Here is a 20,593-nt window from a genome sequence, read left to right as displayed (position 1 = left end):
GGCTGAAAGAGTGCATCATCCGGGTAATTTAAGTGCACTTATTATTTTTAGAGTTTTCAGTGTGAACGCACTACTTACACTATTTATACTACAAAATGGCGTAGAATAGTGCATAAGTATTCGATTTGGGACGCAGCTTAGTTCTCTGGCAAACAAAATGGCCGCCGGCCTTTTTCTGCAACTTTGATTGACACTCCTTCGAGCCAATAGCTGAAAGGAGAAGCGTCCCCATCCAATGAACTCTCAAAAAAATTTGAGATGGTCCCACCCTTTCTCCTGACAAGCTCATGAATGACTATCATTACATTCACACAGTTACTACTAAATAGTGACATTAATTTTAAGTTCAGGGTTTGATGTTGGCAGATGATAAATAAATAAATACATAAATAAATGAATAAATAATAAATAAATAATAAAGAAAATAAATATTATAAAATGTTTAAATCAAGAAAATAAATATAAAACAAATAACTAAATAAAATAAATTTAATTAATTAAAAAAAAGAAAAACTGCCACATCTGATGCCAATTTAACTTCTAAAAAGTTTACTCCGCTACTGAAAAACATTCAACGCATTAGGCATAGAAGTCCAATCGTAATATGCCCCAGTGACTTATGTCCATACACTAATAAGCCATAAGCTTATAATGGCAAGTTGGTTAGATGTGAAACGGCAAAGAAACAAAACTTCCCGCTTTGATGTCCACGAATGAGAGGAGGACATTTCTGACATGTCTGATGTTTCATCAATTTACTCTGCGTTAGATACATTTTTAAGCAATTTCTTTATCACCAAGGGGTTTAAACTCCACTATAATTCCACCTACCCTGTCTTCAAGAGGTACATCAGGACCACTAGACGAGCAGATTTCCCATTTAATCTGTCATTCGTAGGAGGGACAAATGCCCACTTCTATCTTTGCACGTTGCGACAATGAGGCTATCGTACCATGCATTAACAAAGGCACTTCCACACTTAGTTGCCCATGCTCTTATTAAGACGCCCCGCATGGTTATCAGCTAAAACAATTCATTGTGTTTGCCATACAAGTACCATGTTGTAATGTCATTTCTGATTCTCTCTTGTTTTTCTCATTTCAGAGATCATGTCAGATGGTTGCAGAAGCTGACCCTCATCCAACCTATTACACTCCACATCCATTTCTAAATACATGCACACTCTGCAAATGACACACTTCGACTCACATAGCCCACACCCTCGATGCCATATTCACACTAGCCTTTTTTAATTTAAGTCTTCTGAACTAAGTATGACATTTCAATCCAACAATACACCTAACCATATTTGATCTAACTTCGCAGGATAAAGGGATGCAGGATGATATCCGTTCCCCCACACACCCGTTCTAAACCTCTTAACATTTTTACACCACAGAAGAGCAATACCACCTCAGGGAAGCCCAGCCGATCCTCTCCAGCCAACTTCCACCATCATGCATTTTTGGGTATAAGTATGACATTTCCTTCCTATTTCCCTTCCTATTTAACATAGGAGCTCCTTCACTACCCTTCCCCGTTTTTCTAGCTTTGACCTTTTCTCTCCAAATTTGAACTATCCCATACTTCTATTTACTTTCATTCACCACAGCTCCGACCAATTCAGGGGTTGTCTTGAGTTTCAATTGCTGCAACAGGAATGTTCTAAATGAGCTTGCATACACTAAAAAAATTTCTAAATACCACTATCGTTGCACTCCCTGCACTAATACAGCAGTAAATGCTTCTGCGGGAGCACAAGTTGCCTCCATACTGGCCCACTACACCACTGCAGCCGCAGAAATGCTCCGCAGAGTTGCACACCCAAAGCACCACTGCTACCGCAGTGATCCTCTAGCTAAGCCTTATTCACCTTCATCTTTACATATCACTAAAGGCAGTATTTAACGTCCCTGCGGGAGCACTCAACTTTCTAATATCGATTGTTGAGGTGCTCCACTTAACTATACACCCCATTAATATCACTGCAACTGCAGTGACGCTCTAGCTGAGCCCCTTTTTCACTTTCATCTCTAAATATCACTGCTAATAGTACTTAGTATTTCCGTGTGAGGCTCTAATACTGACTACCACTGCACCTCTGCTACTGCAGAGACGCTTTGCCGAGCCTTATTCTCCCTCTGCACCACTGCTGCAACAGTTAAGCTTTGCCTGAGCTGCAACTGCAGAGACGGCCATTTAGCTTTAATTCTCTGCACCACTGATTTTATTGCACTTCTGTAACTGCAGAGAAGCTCTGCTGAGATTATTTTTTCTCCTGCACCAATGCTGCAGCAGTGACGCCCTGCCTGAACAGTTTTCCAACAACAGATATAAACTCTGTCATTGGTCCTCTAACACCTCTAAATCCTCAATTTGCCTCAGCCAATATTTCCTCAGAGAAGCCCAGCTGATTCTCGGTTGTAGACTTCAGCCTAGTTTCCAAGCAGCACGACTCTGTCTGTTCTCCCTACTTTCTGTCTTAGTTGCATAGGACTCATTTTTACTAAACTTTCCTTTTTATTTTATTAAACTTCCCTTCTCTTCCTCTTCATAATTTTTCACTTGCACTCATTCTCCGCAGCTCGGACTCCCACAGGGGTAGCCCAAGCTCCCACTGCCACAGCAGTGAAGCTCTTTAAGAGCTCACATACACTTCTAAAAAATTTAACCATTATCACACTCCCCCGCAATAGTACAGCCGTAAAGGCGTAGCGGGAACTCGTATGGCTTTCATACTGACTACAATCACACCTCTACAGCAGCTCCACTTAATTACATTGCATTGTAGCATCAATTTATTCTCCATCACCACACTCCCCTCAACAATACAGCCGTAAAGGCTTAGCGGGAATTTGTATTGCTTACATACTGACCACCATCACACCTTTACAGCAGCTCCACTTAATTACATTGCATTGTAGTATCAATTTATTTTCCATCACCACACTCGCCGCTATAATACAGCTGTAAAGGCTTAGCGGGAACATATATTGCTTTCACACATATAATGCACCAGACTCTGAATACCTATGCACCCCTGCAGCCACAGAGTCGCTCTACCGTGCCTCATTCCTATCTGCTACACAGCAGTTAATCAGCTCTCCAAAGCGCACTTCCCTTTAGATACTGACTTCCACCGCACCTCTGCAGCCGCAGAGACGCTCAGCCGAGCATCACTCCCCTCTACATCACTGCCGCAGCAGTGACGCTCAACGAGCGCATATACACTTCCACTTAGTAATCCACTACTGATACACTCTCCAGCACTGCCAAAGCAGTTAAACGTCTCTGCGGAGGCGTATTTCCCTTCCAAATACTGACTTCCATTGCACCTCTGCTGCAGCAGAGATACTCAGCCGAGCTTCATCCCCCCCTGCACCACTGCTGCAGCAGTGTCGCTCCACCGGAGCTCATGCACACTACCATTTATCCATACTACTACTGACACACCCCCCTTGGACGGCCAAAGCAGTTAATCAGTTAACCGCTTCTCACCACTTATCTGCAGCTGCCAGCTCTGCAGAACCTCATAGCTTCATTTTTCATCACTACCAAAGTAAGCCTCTTTTACAGAACTCACCACATACGTTTTAAACCTTTACACTTATCCCACTTACTCTCCCGCTGGTCCTTACAATTAATTCTGTCCCGGAAGCACACATAGTCATACATAAGCCATCTGCCAGCACACCACTCCAGTAGAATGACCACTCTTAGTTAATTTTTACACCCACACCAATCTCAATTGCTCAAGGCTCCCCTCTCTTCCTCCAAACGGGAGGGAGCCCAGGGCTCAAGAACCTTCGAGCTCAGGGCTCTCTCCCGGGACAGCATGCCAAACTTGCTTATAATCAATCATCAGCTAAGTGTGAACTCTTGAAAACTCATCACATTTAACATTTAATCACTCATTCACTTAAATAGAGATGGGTTTTTTTAAGGAAAATTATATAACTATAATCTGGTAAAAGCTGGGATCTCTGAGCATGTCCCCTGCAACATAAAAAAAACCCTCTCATTTGGAACTGAGGTTTCTGGGACAGAGAGATATGATTTAGCCAAGGTTGACAGCAGTAGGTAACATTCTGCATTGTCTTTCCACCACTTGAGAGGACAAGCTATGAGTCTCTTTGCGGTACAAGTCAATGTCTGCATCAATCTAACAAGTGTGCTGTGTTCTGCAGTCCCTTATGACTGTTTTTAGTTGTATTCCCCGACTTATATTTCACCACAGTCTGGCAGTGCCTGCATACAGTTTTTTTTCTTTGTCTGTCACCTTTACTCCTTTTTCGTATCTTTTTAGAAAAAAAATCGTAATGCTTCCACACATCCGATTTAAAACCCGCTTTAGGTTCGATCATTTCCAGCTCTTTTTCTTCCCTGCTACTAGCAACACACTCCATTTCCACATTACTGGATCTGTAGTGACAACAGACCGCAAAGGATGCTGGCCACGCATTGGCTGATGGGAATTGTAGTTCCCGCTACCTCCCGTTCGATTCATTCACCTAAGCATATATATATTAGGGATGTAACGGTATCAGAATTTCACGGTTCCGTAATACCTCGGTATGAATGTCACGGTACGGTATTTATTGAATCATTTACAGGAAAAAAACAAAACTTATGAAAATACTCCAAAAAAGTGCCAAAAGTGTCAATGACATACAAATTAGTCATCTATCTGTAAGCTTTGAAACAGGAACTTCAATTTTAATAACAAAAAAATATTAAACCATGTAAAAAAATAAAGTTTCAATTTAGTATTGTTGAAAACTCATCACATTCAACATTTAATCACTCACTCACTTAGATAGAGATGAGTTTAAAGGAAAATTATCATATAAATATAATCTGGTAAAAGCTGGTATCTCTGGGCATTTACAATGTCCCCTGCAACATAAAAAACCCCTCTCATTTGGGACTGAGGTTTCTGGGACAAGAGAGATATGACTTGGCCCAGGTTGACAGCAGTGGGTAACGTTGTGCATTGTCTTTCCCCCACTTGAGAGGACAAACCATGAGTAAGATAGAGGTCTCATGTCTGCATCAATCTGAACAGTGTGCTGACAACACCGCTATTCAGTACGCGCGCGACAACACAGCTGATAAGAACTCTCGCGACAACACCGCTATTCAGTACGCGCGCGACAACACAGCTGATAAGAACTCTCGCGACAACACCGCTATTCAGTACGCGCGCGGCGACAACACCCGCTTTAGAGTTTTCCAGCTCTTTTTCATCCCCTCTTCTAGCAGCACACTCCATTTCCGCATTACTGGATATGTAGCGACAACTGACCGCAAGGGATGATGGTCAAGCATGGGCTGATGGGAATTGTAGTTTTTGCTACCTCCCGTTCGCTTCATTCGCCTGAGCAAATTTTCTCAGAAGACCTATAGAGTCATGCAACTACGGTAATATCGAAAAAAATTAATATTGCGGTATGACGGTATTTACAATACCGTTACATCCCTAATATATATATATATATATATATATATATATATATATATATATATATATATATATATATATATATAATATAGCAAAAATAAATAAATAAATAAAACTTGATAATGTAAGTGAATTAAGGGAAAAAGCGCTCTGAGAAAATGCACTATACAAACTATATTTGATTTATATTGCCTCACAAAATTTTGACTAACTTATGGCAGTTTATACATTGTTGCAAATGAAAATATCATTTTAGATGATCATTGTGATAGACATCTTAAAATACTATTATTAACGAGAGAAAAATAATCTCTTACAAAATGATCCACAACACTGGCCAGTGAACACATACAATGTATGAACATGCACAGATGTATTTGGTGTTTGTATTGTATGTTCAAATGTGCCAAATAAATCAAATTGATGAACATGACTTACAACACTTATTTTAATGGAGTTTTAAAAAAGAAAAGATCCTCCATTTAAGATCCACTTTAGATGTTGAGATAATAATTATTTGCAGTACTGTTGTAAAAGCTGACAGCAATGAATGAAACATACAACAGGCTGCCATGAATGTGTGCCCAAATTAATCTGCAGACAATTCAAAATCAAGCAGAACAGTTTGTACAAGTTGCTGACAAATTTTGGCTAAATTTTGTCATAACCAAATAGAACATGTTATGTGATCGTGAGGTAGATATTTACAATAGAGAATGGAGTTAAAATTAAATCCCATGAATTTGCATCAAAGGGATCATTGACCAAAACAGAAATTTCCCCTCATTATTTTCTCATACTCAAGTGGTTCTAAAGTTCTTTGTTTCTATGTCTTGGAATTATGAACATACTGTATTTACTAAGGGGCGAAGCAGTGGCACAGTAGTTAGTGCTGTCGCCTCACAGCAAGAAGGTCACTGGTTCGAGCCTTGGCTCAGTTGGCGTTTCTGTGTGGAGTTTGCATGTTCTCCCTGCGTTCGTGTGGGTTCCCTCAGTGTGCTCTGGTTTCCCCCACAGTCCAAAGACATGCGGTACAGGTGAATTGGGTAGGCTAAATTGTCTGTGGGGTATGAGTGTGTGTGTGAATGTGTGTGTGTGGATGTTTCCCAGTGATGGGTTGCGGCTGGAAGGGCATCTGCTGCGTAAAAACTTGCTGGATCATTTGACGGTTCATTCCTCTGTGGTGACCCCTGATTAATAAAGGGACCAAGCCGACAAGAAAATGAATGAATTAATGTATTTAGTAATCTAAATATAAATTAATATAGCAAAAGTTTTATGTGTAAAAATTAAAGTAATTACATGTGTACCATTTAAAGTTTCTGTTCTCATATTCACAACAGAATATTAAAATTTAAAATAAGGATTTTAGTAAAATGTGTATTTTAGTTATTAGAATTACTGAGCTCCATTCTTTTAAGTTCTTCTTAACATTCGGAAAGAGGGCAACCATCATATACAAAGGAGAATCTGGACAGCATCAGACAGTGAAAAACCACAAACTGCTTGGTTATTTGATGCATTTTCTATGCACAGTTCTAAAGTTAAAAAGAAGAAATAATAATTTCAAGATGGGGTCTGTATCATCAATTCAAATCATCCAATTTACTTTAGTTGTAAAAGCTGCTGTTGATAAAACTTTGACATGGTCATGCCTCAACTGCACTTTTGTCATGTCAGTTGATATAAAAATTGCGTGGTAACTATGTTGTCACCTTTGATATTACTTAATTCAGCATCACAATGATTATGTGCAACAGTCGCAACTGCCTGACTTTAGTTACTTACTGAAATGGTGTTGAATAACTTTTTTTTTACTATATATAAAATAACATGTCATTTCATCCAATTACATTTTAAAATGTATTATTAGAGATTAAAATAAATAAATGGTTGCAGCCTAAAACAAATAACTATTCATATGTTATACGCAACTATTTACAAGCGTTTTATTGGTGGAAAGGGCATCACCCAAAAATTGACTCATAATTTCCAAGGGGTTGGGGTGAGATGGTGTCATTTAATCCCTCTTTGAGTGAATCCTTCTTATTTGGTCAATGGTCCTCATTGGAAGTTTGCAGAGACCCCCAAGAAGTCACTGGACCCTGTTCAATATAGACACAAAAAACTTAGTTGGACTGTAACACAATATACATTCTGGTAACAAGAGTTTCTGTACACAAACTTACAATATCGTTTACTAGTCGAAAGCAAATATTCAATGCAGCCAAGGACTACTTAAACTCATGGACATGCAAGAGTAACTGAACGATGCATGAATGAGGATATACATCTGCACCGCTTCTCAGACAGTGTGTGACAACCTTAAATCTGTAAGATTGACATTGGAATTATTATTATTATTTTTAATTTAAATAGGTTATGCAGCTTAATACAGTAAAGGGTCTGTATGAAAAACATTAAAAACAAATTGTTAAACCAAGGTGATTGCAGTAAAACTATTTATCATTATTATTGTTATTATTTACCTAATTTACAAGATGTACATGGCCTAAAGTGTAAACTGTGATATGAAAGTCTGTATTACAAAATTGCATCATTTGGGCAGCATCATAGATATGAGCAGTACTTCTGTAGCGAGGCCATGTCCAGGGGGCAATTGCCTATAATTCACTTCTACCGAGATCAGTGAAACTGAAAAACGCAGTGAGATTCAGTATGGAAATCTCTCTTTCCAGGATTCCTTGAACCTCATTGGACATAAGTAGAGATTTAGAGCTGTTATCTGGGCAAATTAAGGTTGCAAAAAAGCATAGAATAAAACAATGGCTACAATTTTCATTTAGTCTCCTTTAAAGCATAGGCACAACAAAATGGCACAACTGAAAATTGAGAAAAAGGAGTGAAATACTAATGTTAGTGTACTTAAGTAGATTTGTCATATATCAGTACTTCACTTATTTTCTGATAAATTTCTACTTTTACGCATTACATTTTTACAAATACCTGTACTTTCTACTCCTTACACATGTAAAACAGGTTTGTTACTTTTGTCTTGATGTGTTTTGTGACATGATCCATGTTACTTCTTGTCATCGCGCAATTTGAGCCCCTTGTTAATCTATCAATCTATCTTTTTGATATAGCATGCAGATAAATATTAGGGTCTGACTGAGATGTGTGGATATGGGGTTTAGGGTGTGGGTTCATAAAAGAAAAGTGCTGTATGTGGGTGTCTGCGTGTATGTGTTTCAGTCAAAAATTCAACTGTGGTTTTCTGTCAAGACTCATTAAATGTCCAAAAATATTAATGTGTGAGAGAACAAAAGCTACCAACCGGTAGCTACCTGTATAAACAAATGTGAAGCTTACTTCTGAAATTGCGCAATACCGTCAGTCATGTTTACTGATCGCACTGGATGATCGTCTTTACAGGAGATTTTGCTTTTTAGTGATATGCCTGTGGTATTTCATTTTATTTGGACAGCACACAATACACTTCTAATCTAAAAGCCCCTGCGTCTGTTCTTCGTACCTCGCTTAAATGATCTAAGATGATTTGGCAGATCCTGGATCTTTTAATTTTGATAACTTACCTCTGGCTTATTTGCTTTTTCAAACATGTTCGTGAATTAGATTGTGTATGTCTGCATGAACTGACCTGAGATCACTAAAAGATGTGCAAATAAATCAGCGTTTCCATCCAATGAATCAAAGAGAACAAACTTAACACTTCCTGATTAAACGGGTGCCAAATATCAACAGGGGGTCAACAGTGAGCTTTGTTGTCATCTTAGCAGTGGACAATTAGGAGAATGATCATGTTGCCCTAGTTCATTTTATCCCCTAGCTCAGTGGTCCTCAACCACCGATTCATGCATCAATTGGTACTGAGCCGCACAAGAAATCAATTATTTACGTTTTATATATTATCTGAGTGTGAACGATCTTTTATTTGACCGTAAAATGACCGTATTCTCTCGCTTACATCTTGATCACTTTAGCGGCCAAATTTAACACACAAGCAGCAAAATGAGTTACAAACAGACGTCTTTGGATAGTTTCTTTGCGTAGGGAAAAAGGCCAATTGAAGTACCCCTGAACTGTCAAGCAGAGGTGGGTAGAGTATCCAAAATAAATTTGAACTCAAGTAAGAGTACAAATACTTGCGAAAATTTTTACTCATGTAAAAGTAAAAGGTTAAAAAAAAAAAAAGGTTACATTCACAGATGGGTCCGCTGCGTAAAAACGTGCTCAGATTAATAAAGGGACTAAGCCGGAAAGAAAATAAATAAATGTGTGTGTGTGTGTGTATTTATTGTAGCGAGTCTGCTGATACCAAGTCGCCCTGGTCACAAATTTACCCCAGCTGGAAACTCATCAGCACCGGATCGCTCACAGCTGGACCTCATCAGCCAGGGAGAGATAAAAGCCAGCCCCACACAGGAGGAAACTGAGCTTCATTTCCACATGACTCCCTGCGCTAACGCTTGTCTCTCTCTGTCTCTCCCACAGCCGAATCCAGCTCGTGACTGATCCAACACCAGAACTCTCACCAGTCTTCACCATCTCCCCGGAGCACTTGAGCACGCACCCTTAAGAAGAGCACTCATTCACCCCTGTAACACTTGTAAATAAAGCACCCTCCGGGGCCTTGTTTGTAACATCATCTAACTGTGTTTGTGTTTTCCCTCTGCCTCGCTACAACTGGTGGAGAATGCGGGCATTGCAGAGGGAAAAATTCAGAAGAAACACTTACCAGTAAGAAGAAATAACCGCTGAATTTTTCTTTGTGTTTGTTACAGACAGGCATCCGCTCTCTCTCTCTCCCACGCTTCCTCTTACTCGGCTGTCAACATCCCGTCGCCATGTCTTTGGAAGAGGTACTGCTCCACCTAGCGGAGATCTCCAGTAAACAAAATTCCATCTCTAAGCAACTTACAGCCAGACAGGATCGACTGGAACAACAGCTCCGCCAGGCGGCCAGACACCATCCGACTCCCGAAGTGAGTGCGCATCATCATCTCACTAAACTCAGCGACCTGGATGATATTGACGCTTACTTACATACTTTTGAAGTTATTGCTGAGAGAGAAGGTTGGCCGAAAGTAAACTGGGCGAGAATGTTGGCTCTGTTTCTCACAGGAGAAGCACAACGAGCATATTTTTCACTAGAGACACCCAAAAATGAAGATTACAAAGCGTTAAAAAAGGAGATATTAGCCAGAATGGGGCTCTCCACAATCAGCGCAGCACAACAGTTTTCCCAGTGGTCTTATGACGGGAAACAGCCAGTGTGGACTCAAGCAGCTCAACTTTCTCGCCTAGGAAGACTATGGTTATTAGGAGGAGATCCTTCGGCGGTCCAGGTCGCTGAGAAGGTGATTATTGAGAAGATGATGCGAGCGTTACCCCGACGTTTGCGAACACTCACCAGCATGCGAAATCCTGAGTCACTGGCCACCCTGGTGGAGGCGATCGAGCTGGCTGAAGCTCACATCGCCAGAGACAATGGGGAGAGAACGGCTCTACCACCCCGGAGGGTAAGTGCACCATGGCGACCGGTGGAGGGTACAGCACGACAAGGCAGCAGACCAGCGGTCCCCAGCCCAATGGACGAGCAGATGCCCACCGAGCCGACGACGCACTCGACCCCGGCCTGGACAGCAGGGTGCGCGGTACACCGCAATATCCCTCCCGGAGCTCCCACCCATAAAGACCTGTTAGAGGGAAAAACACAAACGGCCACGTTAGACACAGGAAGCGCCATCACTCTGGTTCACCCGAAGACTTTAAAATACCACCAGGAAAGTAAAAGCCTTATTCCAATCACGTGTGTACACGGGGATACCCGCCACGTACCCGCCCGAAGAGTGACCATCGTGGCTAAACCAGGCAGCTGGCGCATCGAAGTCGGGGTCGTTCCAGATCTTCCTGTGCCCCTCCTACTGGGCAGAGACTGGCCGGGGTTCGACGAACTCCACTCACCACCATGCTCTATCGGCTCGTTCAAAGAAGAAGAACAAGTCACGGGCTCATCGGGGCCGCAAACCAGCGCTGATGACCACCGAGAGCGACAGAGGGGGTGAGTCATCCATATCCGCTAATTTGTACTTTGATCTGTTTCAACAGATAACCGCAGGAGGCGATTTTGGTAGAGCACAAAGGGAAGATGAGACGCTCAAACACTGCTGGCCGCAAGTAAGGATCATTGACGGTAATGAGCGACTTCCCAGCCCTCACCCCCTCCCACATTTTATTGTGGAAAATGGTCTGCTGTACTTTGTCGCAGAGAGGCGGGGGGAAAAGAAGACACTACTGGTCGTTCCGAGGACCAAGAGGGAGACGGTCTTAGAATTGGCACATACCCACCCGATGGCTGGACATCTGGGAGCGGCCAACACGGTAAAAAGGATCCGCGACCGTTTCCATTGGCCGGGACTAGACAGGGAAATAAAAAGGTATTGCTAGGCATGTGACATCTGTTAGAGAACGTCTCCCCAGCGACCACCCCCCAGCCCTCTAATACCACTACCCATCATTGATGTGCCCTTCACCCGCATTGGTATGGACTTGGTAGGGCCTTTGCCGAAGTCGGCCCGGGGTCATGAACACATCCTTATCCTAGATTATGCCACCAGATACCCTGAAGCGATTTCCCCTGAGGAAAGCCACGTCATCGGCCATCGCGAAGGAGCTGTTTCTTCTATGCAGTCGAGTGGGGATTCCAGCAGAGATACTGACCGACCAGGGCACCCCCTTCATGTCCCGGTTGATGGCAGACCTCTGTCACCTCCTCAAGGTAAAACAAATAAAAACCTCAGTATACCATCCACAGACTGACGGCCTTGTTGAGAGGTTTAACAAGACTCTGAAACAGATGCTCCGACGGGTGGTGGCAGAGAACGGGCGCGACTGGGACCTCATGATCCCGTACGTGTTGTTTGGAATCAGGGAAGTTCCTCAGGCCTCCACAGGTTTAACCCCCTTCGAACTGCTGTTTGGCCGCCAACCCCGAGGGCTATTGGATGTGGCTCGTCAAGCCTGGGAACAGGAGCCAGCCCCCCAGCGGTCGGTGATTGAACACGTATGGGACATGAGAGAACGCATTGAGAAAATCATGCCCATCTTCAAACAACACCTGACCGAAGCCCAGCGTGCCCAGCAGAGATTGTATAACCGGCCCGCCCAACCCAGAGAGTTCCACCCAGGGGACAAGGTGATGATCCTCATACCCACCACAACCTCGAAGTTCCTCGCGTCCTGGAAAGGACCATACACGGTGGTGGAGAGGGTAGGGCCGGTAAATTATCGAGTCCGTCAGCCGGGACGAAGACGGGAAGAACAGCTATACCACATCAATCTTATGAAGAAGTGGGTTGCAGCTCCAGGTCATCTCGTTGCCTTCACTGAAGAAACTCTTCCCGTTGTCCACATAGGTGAGCAACTCTCACCAAACCAGAAGGCGGAGCTGCAAGCCTTGGTTGGTCAGTTCAAGGATGTGTTCTCGGAGAAACCGGGCCGAACCACCATCATCCAGCACAACATCATCACTCCACCTGGCACCATCGTCCGGCAAAGGCCTTATCGAGTTCCAGAGGCTCGCCGGCTGGCTATCGACGAGGAGATCCAGAAGATGAGGAGGTTAGGCATCATCGAACCATCCCGTAGCCCGTGGTCCAGCCCAATAGTGATGGTCCCCAAACCCGATGGCACCCTCCGTTTCTGCAACGACTTCAGGAAACTCAACGAGATCTCCAAGTTCGATGGATACCCCATGCCTCGGGTGGACGAGCTGCTGGATAGGCTGGGTGGAGCCCGATTTATCTCCACCATCAACCTCACCAAAGGCTACTGGCAGTTACCACTAAGTGAAGACGCCAAGGAGAAAACCGCCTTCTCCACACCCGGTGGGCACTGGCAATACCGGGTTCTTCCCTTCGGGCTCCACGGGGCCCCAGCCACATTCCAAAGAATGATGGACATCCTGCTGAGGCCCCACCAGCCATATGCAGCAGCATACCTGGACGACCTCATCGTCCACTCAGAGTCATGGGAGGAACACCTATCCCGGTTACGGAGGGTGCTCTTAGATCTTCGACGGGCTGGGCTCACAGCTAATCCCAAGAAATGCCACCTGGGGCTAGCCGAAGCCAGATACCTCGGGTTCCACATTGGAAGAGGTCTCATACAGCCACAACAAAACAAGGTCAAAGCACTACAAGAAACTCCACAACCCACCACAAAGACCCAGGTACGTGCATTTCTGGGGTTAGCGGGCTACTATAGATGTTTCATACCTAACTTCTCATCCATAGCCAGCCCTCTGACAGACCTGACCAGAAAGGGGCAGCTGGAGAGGATAAGATGGACCAAGGAAGCAGACGATGCGTTTCGAGCCCTGAAGACGGCCCTCACATCCTCACCGGTACTGCACGCACCTGACTTCGGCTGCCCCTTCATTCTTCAGACGGATGCTTCCGACTCGGGCCTGGGCGCGGTCCTCTCCCAGGTCCACGGCGATGAAGAACATCCCATCATGTACGTGAGTCGGAAGCTTACCCCCGCAGAGACCTGCTACGCAACGGTGGAGAAGGAGGCCCTGGCGATCAAGTGGGCAACCTGGAGCTAAGGTACTACCTCCTTGGCAGGAAATTCACTCTGGGGACCGACCACGCCCCGCTACAATGGATGGCTACAGCGAAGAACAACAACGCTCGGGTCACCAGATGGTTCCTGTCGCTCCAGGATTTCAACTTTGACGTCCAACATCGAGCCGGGGCCTCCCACGGAAACGCAGACGGACTCTCACGGCTCTGGTCAGGATGGGCAGGTCTGTCAAAACATTCTACCCCCCCTCTCAACACACTGCTTTTTCTTCGCAGAAAACCCAGGACCAGGACGACGCTAAGGGGGGGGGGGATGTAGCGAGTCTGCTGATACCAAGTCGCCCTGGTCACAAATTCACCCCAGCTGGAAACTCATCAGCACCGGATCGCTCACAGCTGGACCTCATCAGCCAGGGAGAGATAAAAGCCAGCCCCACACAGGAGGAAACTGAGCTTCATTTCCACATGACTCCCTGTCTCTCCCACAGCCGAATCCAGCTCGTGACCAATCCAACACCAGAACTCTCACCAGTCTTCACCATCTCCCCGGAGCACTTGAGCACGCACCCTTAAGAAGAGCACTCATTCACCCCTGTAACACTTGTAAATAAAGCACCCTCCGGGGCCTTGTTTGTAACATCATCTAACTGTGTTTGTGTTTTCCCTCTGCCTCGCTACAATATATATATATATATATATATATATATATATATATATATATATATATATATATATATATATATATATATATATATATATATATATATATATACACACACACACACACACACAAGTATATACAATATATACAATACAAGTTCCTGAGGATCACATACTGCTGCAAGCGTGACTTTGTTGTACTGAGTTTAGTCTAATTAACCTTAAATTTTTTTTCTTCCCCCCAGGTAGTGAATCTGGTCCAGTAACTTAACTGTGGGATTTAAATGTTCTGGATTATGCACCCAAAGTCTAGGGTTTTTTATTTTTAAAATTTTTTTAACTACAATAAAGCTAAGGTTCCAACAAGTGTTCATCGATATTGTGTCATCTTGGATTGGGGCAGAGGAGATTAATTGTGATCTTGTTGTTTTATACCAATTTGTGGTTTTGAATTCAACTCTTGAGTGTAAGATCCTTCAAACAACTACCACTTATCCATGAGTTTAAGTGCATTTAAAATGCAGATGAGGTGTTACCACTTCTCTTAATGTGTTTATCTCCTGTATAACTTGACTCGTAGCAAACACAAATGGTGGCTTGCTGCAATTTAAACCAAACTTATGCCAGCACTGTGTAAATTCTATCATTCTTTTTTTTTTTTCGGCTTAGCCTCTTTATAATTCTGGGGTTGCCATAGTGGAATGAACTGCCAATTTATCCAGCACATTTTTTAATACAGTGGATGATCTTACAGCTCCAACCCATTTCTGGGAATCATTCACATACTCATACACAATGGACAATTTAGCTTACCCAATTCACCTGCCCCTCATGTCTTTGGACTGTGGGGGAAATTGAAGAACCTGGAGGAAACCCAAGCGAACATAAGGAGAACATGCAAATTCCACACAAAAATGCCAACTGACCCAGCTGAGGCTCGAACCAGCGATCTTCTTGCTGTGAGGCAACAGCACTACCGACAGCGCCACTGCATCACCATATATAAACCAAAATTGAAGCATATTCTAACAAAAATATACAGCCAGAAAAATACAGATATGATTTATACATAAGTTTAAATACTGATTCATCACCATTTGAGTGTGTGTGTGTGTGTGTGTCCTAGAGATGCGTTGTAGCTGGAAGGGCATACGCTGTGTAAAAAATGTTTTTGATAAGTTGGTGGTTCCATCTGCTGTGGCGACCCTGGATTAATAAATGGACTAAGCCTAAAAGAAAATGAATGAACACACACACACACACACCCTCTCTCTCTCTCTCTCACAGGCCAATATATTAGGTACACCTTATTAGTACTGGGTTGGACCACCTTTTGCCTTCAGAACGGCCTTAATCATTCGTGGCATAGATTTAACAAGGTACTGGAAATTGACACGATAGCATCACACAGTTGCTGCAGGTTTCTTTATTGCCATGATGCAAATCTCATTTGTTCAACCACATCCCAAAGATGCTCTATTGGATTGAGATCTGGTGACTGTGGAGGCCATTTGAGTACAGTGAATTCATTGTCATGTTCAAGAAACCAGTCTGAGATGATTCACGCTTTATGACATGAGGCATTATCCTGCTAGAAGTAGACATCAGAAGATGCAGGTCCATAGCCAGGGGGGCGTCGGGTGGTTCGAAAGACCCACCTCTCACTGAAAAAGATCCAGAAATTGTCCCATACATGAGCTCATTTGTTCTACTTTGACTGATATGCCATACTAAATTTTGAAAATAATCCAACAAAGAAGGCTTTAACACCAAGCGGAATCCTGTGTTGGCTGCTGCGTCAGTGACTGAGGGAGGTTGAGTGTGCTGGCCAGTTTGCCATTCATATGAACGATATTTAAATGACAAAAGGCTAGTTTTTAATTTAAAAACTTTAACAGATTCCTATTTTTTTCTAATGACATATGATGTAATTTATGTGCATATTATGTATATAATGTAAATGATAATTGAAGTAAATCTTCAGGAAATGTTTTTGGTAAATCAAAAAATGTGGTTATGATGACCATCCAACAAGCTAATCAAGCAAAAAATTGAGCTTAAAATGAAAATAAAATGCAACCTATTTAAACCTCTTAATTAAATAGAAAATGAGGCAAATAACTGCAAAAAGGTCCACTTTTTAAGAAAAAAAAAGAACCACCCCTTTCATACTGCTAGCTACAGGCCTGAGATGGGTACATTGTGGTTATAAAGGGAGGAACATGGTCAGCAACATTACTTAGGTAGGCTGTGGCATTAACACAATGCTCAATGGGTACTAATTAGCCTAAAGATTGCCAAGAAAATATCCCCCACACCATTACACCACCACCAGCAGCCTGAACCTTTGATACAAGGCAGAATTGATCTATGCTTTCATATTGTTGATACCAAATTCTGACCCTACTATCCGAATGTCACAGCAGAAATCGAGACTCATTGGACCAGGCAATGCTTTTCCATTTTTCAGTTGTCAAATGTTGGCGAGTTTATGCGAATTGTAGCCTTAGTGTCATGTTTTTACCTGATCGAAGTGGCACCTGGTGTGGTCTTCTGCTGCTGTAGCCCATCTGCAGCAGATCATCTTGACCGTGTGTACATGCTTAAATGCAACGAGTTGCTGCCATGTGATCCGCTGATCGGAAATATGCATTAATGAGCAGTTAGAGAGGTGTACCTAATAAAGTGGCCGAATAAATATATACGTATATACCACTTTTCTGCTTAGAAATGGTCTGTAAAGAGCTACTGACATTTCTGATCTTTTAGCGCAGTGCTAAAATGGCACAATTTTCATAACTTGCTGAAAATAAATCTTTTTAAAAGATATCAGATCAATTAAACACACATTATTAATAGGCTACTTTTTGCATAATTAAATTATAGAAAGGCCTCAGCCGGTAGACATTATTTACACATGAACTCACAAGACTAAAGCTACAGTCACACTAGAGTTTATGTGTGCGAAATTCTGTCGTACAGTGCTGCGAAAAGAGGCGGAAATTAACAAAATTATTAGACATTAAAAAAGCGAGCGATTTCTCCATGTTTTAAATTTCTGTACAGAGATGTCATGTTTTAATCCTTGGTTGGTCTCACGCAGTCTAGTGATGCGTTTTCGCAGGTCAGAGTTCACCAAGCTTGAACTTTGCACTGCAGCAACCTGCGAAACTTAACGCATGATCCTGCGTTTCTGGTCTGACACATTTGCGTGCATATGAATGGAAGTCTATGGGAGGAAAAGCCTAGTGTGACTGCAGCTTAATGTTGTAGTTAAAGTTCTTGATTAACACATGCCTCAACTCATCATTAGTTCATAATAAAATAAAGTTTAGTTTACAAATCCGTACATTATTATTGATGTTCTGTCGTCCTCTGTGGGACTGCAGGTGTGGAGCACAGGTGTCGCTCATTACCACTCAGACCAGCGGCCTATAAATATGAATCAGTAAAGTCTATATGCAGTGTTGAGGACGACAGCAGAATCATGGGCCGTCTCAGTTTAGTTCTTACCTGTAAGTCTCTTTTAGGGTTTTAGAAAGCATATCATTGGTGAACATGTAACTGTGGTGAAAAGATTAAATTGTGTGCATCTGATTAGCAATGCACAGGTGTCTTAATCAGTTCTTATCTGTATTTACAGTAATGCTTATGAACTGCAGTCTGCTGATATCTGCAGATGACTGTGATGGACCAACTGGTACATTTCTGATGACTTCAGACCGTTTGTTTGTTTGTTGATTGATTGATTGCAACGTAGGAATGCTTGACACTTTATTGGTCCTTTGCTCCGTATTTGCAAAAATCTAAATGTGGATGGTAATATTGAGATGAGTGTTTACAAATAGTCAGATACCTTGTGAATCAATTGATATGAACGGGGAAAGTTCACTCATGCACTGTCAGGACCCTGAACAACTCTGTGTTAAAGAGTAGATGAGTGAATGTGCATCTGCACCAAACTTATTCAGAGCCTTCATCTCAATCGCAGACCAGTTTAAGTGATAATTAATGCTCTAAAGCTGGTCTTTCTTTTCTCAGACGTTGTAACTGCATGTGAGGGGTTTCTCCTGTATCTGACCTGTCCAAGTAAGAAGAAGCATCAATCTACTAAAGCTGTTGACTACATAATACTGCTGTTTTAATCATGTCACATTAAATCTAAAATCGTTCATCATGTCACACGCATTCTCTTTATTAACTTCTGTACTCTTGTTCTACATATAGAACATCATAAGATCACGATAATTGATGCACTCTATGGGCGTAAAACTAAAGCAATCTGCTATGATCAACCTCAAGACCAGCTCCAGAACACCAACTGCTATTCTCCTCATGCACTGCACATTGTGTCAGAAAGGTATAGATTACAGCAATTTGCTTAATAATTCTAATACTTGGGCTTATTTTTATATTGATGGTTTTCAAATACGAGAGCAGATGCTAGTAGGTTGGGTTGAGGGTTGTGGTAAATGTTAATAAAACAATATTTACTTTAAAGTGTTGGGGTAGGGTTGTGGTAGGTGTTATTAAAACACAACAGATTACTGTGAGATTGTGTTTAGGATTGGTGGGACATTAATAAACACAATAGGTTGAATTCTATGTAATTTACTCAAATCAATGGAATCTACAGGTTTGTATAGTCGAGTTGGACCACAAGCCACCCACTTGGGGTTGACCTGCCCATTTGGAGCTGGCTCCTACCTCAGTTTATACCCTTCTTGGATAATGGGGATTTATTATTAATTTTTTTTAATCAAATGTTTGTTTGAGACTCAACTTAGTTGATGTGTGATCTGCATAATTAATATGGTTAATTTAAAATGTGTTATTTTCATGCTGCAGGTGTAATGGGAGTGTGCACTGCGCCATACATGCCACCAACAGTGTATTCTCTAACCCGTGTGAGCACACATACAAATATCTGAGAGTCAAATACTGCTGCGAGCGTAAGTTATTGCACAGGGAAATTTAAGCTGCATTAGTGGCTTTTTCAGTTGAATTATTAACTTAAACACTAAATTTTTTAAAATTGTTTCTCCTCTCTTGCAGATCATAGGAGCTGATCTTATGTATTTAGAATCTCTATTTCTCTGTTTCCATACATGGGCTGCTTGAAAATCAAATACCCTTTTAAAGTTTCTCTTCTGAAGATTAAGCATGGTTGCACTATAAAAGCCATGTGGGGACTGGGATACAAGCAAGTTTGCTGTTCTGATTTCTGCCTTACTGTGCAGGTTTCTTTTCATACAGTTAATATTTCTATTATGCTCAGGTGGAAGTTTCTCAATAAAAATGAATGAGGTGGTTATTCTTTTTTGTGGCATTTCAATCCTTGTGTTACTTCAAATAGAGCACATAAAGGCATAATTCATGTGGTACCATATGCCTATGGTCCAATTTGATAAAGGCAATAGTAGCACATATACAGACCATTAGAGAAATGTGCATAACTATGCAGAACATGTAGAATTGTGTTGGAGAACATAAAAAAGAGAAGGTTATTGCATGCTTTTGAATGTGCTCCACAGGGACTTTTAATTTTCCTTAAGTCCACCGAGCACTTCTATTTACACTTTCCTGATGTAAGCAATTAGCGAGGGCCAAAGCAAACTATGGTTTAGAATATTTTGAAACCAGGGGTCTATTCTTGGTACCTTGCTTAAATGATCTAAGATGATTTGATAGATCCTGGATCTTTTAATCTTGAGAACTGATCTCTGGCTAATTTGGTTGGCTAAGTTTGCGAATCAGATTAAAATGTCAGGATAAATCTGAGATCACTGGGTATGTTGTGAAGGATAGATCTATCGATTCTTGAAATCATAATCAGCAATGCAACGATTGGCTGACAGCACAGCAGCGTAATGACATCATCTGATTAATATTCAATTATCC

The 20,593-nt window shown here is 42.1% G+C and overlaps 2 protein-coding genes across 2 annotated transcripts in view; both read left to right on the top strand.

The window, feature by feature from the left end:
• Positions 1-20,593, top strand: part of fam20cl (family with sequence similarity 20 member C, like) — a 265,004-nt gene that overhangs the window by 203,456 nt on the left and 40,955 nt on the right. The window lies entirely within an intron of this gene.
• Positions 18,156-20,007, top strand: si:dkey-179j5.5. Its single transcript, NM_001105148.1, is given in 6 exon segments — positions 18,156-18,207; positions 18,336-18,392; positions 18,734-18,781; positions 18,920-19,052; positions 19,541-19,644; positions 19,748-20,007. Coding segments are annotated over 6 exon segments (384 nt in total). The 5' UTR covers positions 18,156-18,179; the 3' UTR covers positions 19,762-20,007.

Source organism: Danio rerio, chromosome 22, assembly GCF_049306965.1.
Source record: "Danio rerio strain Tuebingen ecotype United States chromosome 22, GRCz12tu, whole genome shotgun sequence".
In the NCBI taxonomy this organism is placed as follows: Eukaryota; Metazoa; Chordata; class Actinopteri; order Cypriniformes; family Danionidae; genus Danio; species Danio rerio.
The sequence above is the reverse complement of the archived record's forward strand: the minus strand, read 5'-3'. Positions and strand labels throughout refer to the sequence as shown.